The 3,462-nt window shown below is 32.9% G+C and overlaps 2 protein-coding genes across 2 annotated transcripts in view; one reads left to right on the forward strand and one right to left on the reverse strand.

Annotated features, from left to right (window-relative positions):
- The window catches only part of LOC105316769 (TBC1 domain family member 2B-like), a 5,713-nt gene that overhangs the window by 959 nt on the left and 1,292 nt on the right, over window positions 1-3,462 (reverse strand). The window contains exons 6-11 of the mRNA XM_019993266.1: window positions 3,211-3,322; window positions 3,062-3,139; window positions 2,809-2,904; window positions 2,719-2,754; window positions 2,528-2,623; window positions 5-178 (exon numbers count right to left, since the gene is read on the reverse strand). Of these exons, the coding sequence (XP_019848825.1) occupies window positions 5-178; window positions 2,528-2,623; window positions 2,719-2,754; window positions 2,809-2,904; window positions 3,062-3,139; window positions 3,211-3,322 (592 nt within the window). The remainder of the gene's footprint in view (window positions 1-4; window positions 179-2,527; window positions 2,624-2,718; window positions 2,755-2,808; window positions 2,905-3,061; window positions 3,140-3,210; window positions 3,323-3,462) is intronic.
- LOC109580289 (uncharacterized) lies at window positions 772-1,775 on the forward strand. Its single transcript, XM_019993315.1, has 3 exons — window positions 772-872; window positions 922-1,046; window positions 1,347-1,775. Exons 1-3 carry the CDS (start codon window positions 866-868, stop codon window positions 1,554-1,556), a joined length of 342 nt encoding a protein of 113 aa, XP_019848874.1. The 5' UTR covers window positions 772-865; the 3' UTR covers window positions 1,557-1,775.

Raw genomic sequence — 3,462 nt, forward strand, 5'->3', positions numbered from 1 at the left:
TCTTGTCGTAATAGTCCGGAGGTAATAAATGAAGTACCACAGCAACCAGAGTCCAGAAGGCGTCCTCTTCTTCGAGGAATAAAAGTGCAATGGCGGCCAGTCTATTAAGCCCTTGACAGTAACCGACTGACGAATCATACCAGCTGTATGCAACTAGCACCCGCCTTAACTTTGCTATCTATAAAAATTAAAATAATCATACGAATAATAATTTTAAAAATAATAATTCTTTTCCAAAAGTCCACATAGGCTAGTTACAAAACAATAATACTGATAATAACTTTAGGCGGATAAGGCAATAAGATAAGTTAGAGGAGAAGGAAAGAAAGATACTATAGAGATAAGCACAAAGGCTTGCCCCAATTATAAACAGATAAGTACTATCAAAATTTGATTATTATATACATGTAATTGCTCAGGCTCGCCACAATTATGATCAAATGAGTACTATCAAAATTTGTGATTGATTATCAATCACAAATTTTGATAATACTCTTTTGTTTATAATTGTGGTGAGCCTGAGCAATTAAATTGATATTAAATTGCTCAGGCTTGCCACAATCATGATCAAATGAGTACTATCAAAATTTAATTATTATATAATTGCTCACTCACTACAATTATGATCAAATGAGTACTATCAAAATGTAATTGATATATAGTAACATATTGCTCAGGCTCGTCACAATTATGCCACCATAATTGGAATGGGCAGGTAATTAAATTAACAACAGCCATGAATATACTTAGCAGCAAGAGAGGTCTATAAAACTGAAGCAAGCTTGCATCAGTTTTATCTATTTTCCAGACGATAAACAGTGCCGGTTGAAGTTTCTCTTGTTTTATTGTTACTATACCAATAGACATGGCATGTAAGTGCAAGTTATAATATCATCAGTGATTTGATTTCCATTTTAATAGCTTACAGTGTGATCATCTATAATTTGACTGGGCTTCCGGGAAAAGTTGGTGATGTGACAAGTAATGGTTCAGAAGAACCATGTTTCACTCCAACGAATGTTAATGAAAAGCCAAGTCTAGGATGGGTAAGTTAATCTGGTAACTTTAAATATCTCACCGAGAGGCTGTGGAGTGTATAGGGCAAACCTAAAGCCCTCCTCCCCATACATAAGGCAATTCTATTGCAGGCAGTCTTTGGTTACTTTGATAATACAAGCAACATGTTAACAAGCAGCTTTCTATATTCTGGGCAACAGTACATTGTCTAAGGATTAAATTACTCACAAATTGCTGCAATAGAATTGTCTTGTATGGTGGGCACATGCAATGTTCTGACTCTGCACTATCACAGTATTTTAATTTTATAGTTCACTTTTTAAATATAGGCTATTAGCAGTGGTGAGAAAATTTCAGGCAGTTTTTCTTTCGCAATAGATGGAGTCAAATTCCAATTTGAGTTTAATTATACAATCCGACAAGACCCAGTGTTTTCTGTGGATAAGGATTCTAGTGGGAAGATAATGATAGACTATACAAAAAAACCTGCTGCTGAACACAACATTGCTCATTGTGCTGTTTACATACAAACAAAGTAAAAGACAAAGTGAGCATTCTTGGTAAACGGTGAACATTCTTGGTAAACGGACACTCATTCTATTGTAGTTTAGAACTTTTAGTACTTTTTAAGAACTTCAGGACAATTTTTTAAAAATATTTTTTGATTAATTATTACTTTTAGGAACTTAGGACAATTTTTAAAAATATTTTGATTAAAGCAATGATAATAAATATCACGCAAGTACAAGCTATCTTAATTTGTTATTAAAAGACAGTTCTGTGCATGAGGACTGTCCATTAAGGACAATCATACGTACCTGTATGAATTAACTTAGAAGTTCATAAATGCCAAACTTTTGTTGCATGATCCTGAAAATGACAGTCACCTTTGAAACACTTGTTTATACATACCGGTACATATATTACAACATGCAGATTAATTTTAAGTGATAGCTACGTATGTCTTTTTGAATGGAATATAATAAGCTGATGTTATTAATAGTTAGTATATTATTTTATTATGTCCAGTTATCATTGTTCATTTTTAATGGTCTTTTGTATAATTGGAGCAGCAATATACCACATTTCATTCAGACCTCATCTTAATTGTATTTAAAGAAGGTCTTAATCTCATTATTTATGTGCAGTTTTTGTGACACTCTGAAGCCAAAAAATAGACAAAAATTGTTGCATGGCCAATGAAGATTTGTCTACAGTAAAAAATTGCAAGCAGTTTTATTTCTCATTGGAAAATTATGTTAACCACACCCCCTAGGCATGGGCGAGATCAATGCAGCATTATTTCAATCCACTTGGATCATGGGACAATTTCCATAAATTGATCCGTATTAATAATAATAATAATAATAATAATAATAATAATAATAATAATAATAATAAAATAATAATAATAATAATAATAATAATAATAATGATAATGATAATGATAATAATAATAATAATAATAATAATAATAATAATAATAATAATAATAAGTGAATATACTTACACCAGGTGCTGATGCGTGATTGTAATATTTATTTGATGGAAGTGTTCTTAACAAGTCTAACTCAATCTGACTCAAAGCAACTGACGTCTTGCTGGCCTATGGAGGAGGGGAAAGGAGGGAGAGAAAAAAGAAAAGATATAATATGGCAGCTAGAAAATAAAGAGAGAGGAGAGAGTGATGGCATTTCGTACATTATCTGCTAATATTTGATGATAGAATCCTGGTATCTGAGAGAGAGACATCAAGTTAATTAACTATTAATAACTAGTTAATTAACTTACATATCGATTTTGAATCGTTCGTCTGACACAGAATTTCCAGACACGCCCCCTATGCTGCATGGGTACGCCCCCTCTAATTAACAACTTCAATTCAGCCTAATGATATCAATAAAACTGATTTTAACTTTTTCATTTTTAGTTTTTGGATGTCACTTTAATTCAGCATTTTATATAGATCCTTCACATAATTCACTCAAAAATCACCCACACACAAAACATAATACAGTACAAGTAAAATGAACACTAGACTCACAGTAGACACTAGCTCCCTGCCTCCAGTGTACTGGGCCATGAAGTGATCCCACTTAGCGATATGACTAGCTAGGGCTTCCTAAAGAGGCAATTAGTACATCAGTGGGTGGAGCAATAAGTTATTAGTAGTTATTAATGGTTATTAATTACGTCAGGTTGCTGGGCTTGGTCCAGTCTCTTAGCGTAAGAGTCCAGAGACTCATCAGGGTCTGCCTCGAGTTTCTCGTACTTGAAACCGTACGCATCATACTGGGTATCAGAACTATATATGAACATGTATGTATGAATAAAAAATAAAAAATTAATATTTTTCATATTATTATTGCAACACTCAGGGCTTCACACAAAGCATGCTAAGTGAGGTTAAAAGCATACTTAATTGGCTTCAAAATATCAGAAAAA

Source organism: Amphimedon queenslandica, unplaced genomic scaffold (assembly GCF_000090795.2).
Source record: "Amphimedon queenslandica unplaced genomic scaffold, v1.1 AMPQUscaffold_13499, whole genome shotgun sequence".
In the NCBI taxonomy this organism is placed as follows: Eukaryota; Metazoa; Porifera; class Demospongiae; order Haplosclerida; family Niphatidae; genus Amphimedon; species Amphimedon queenslandica.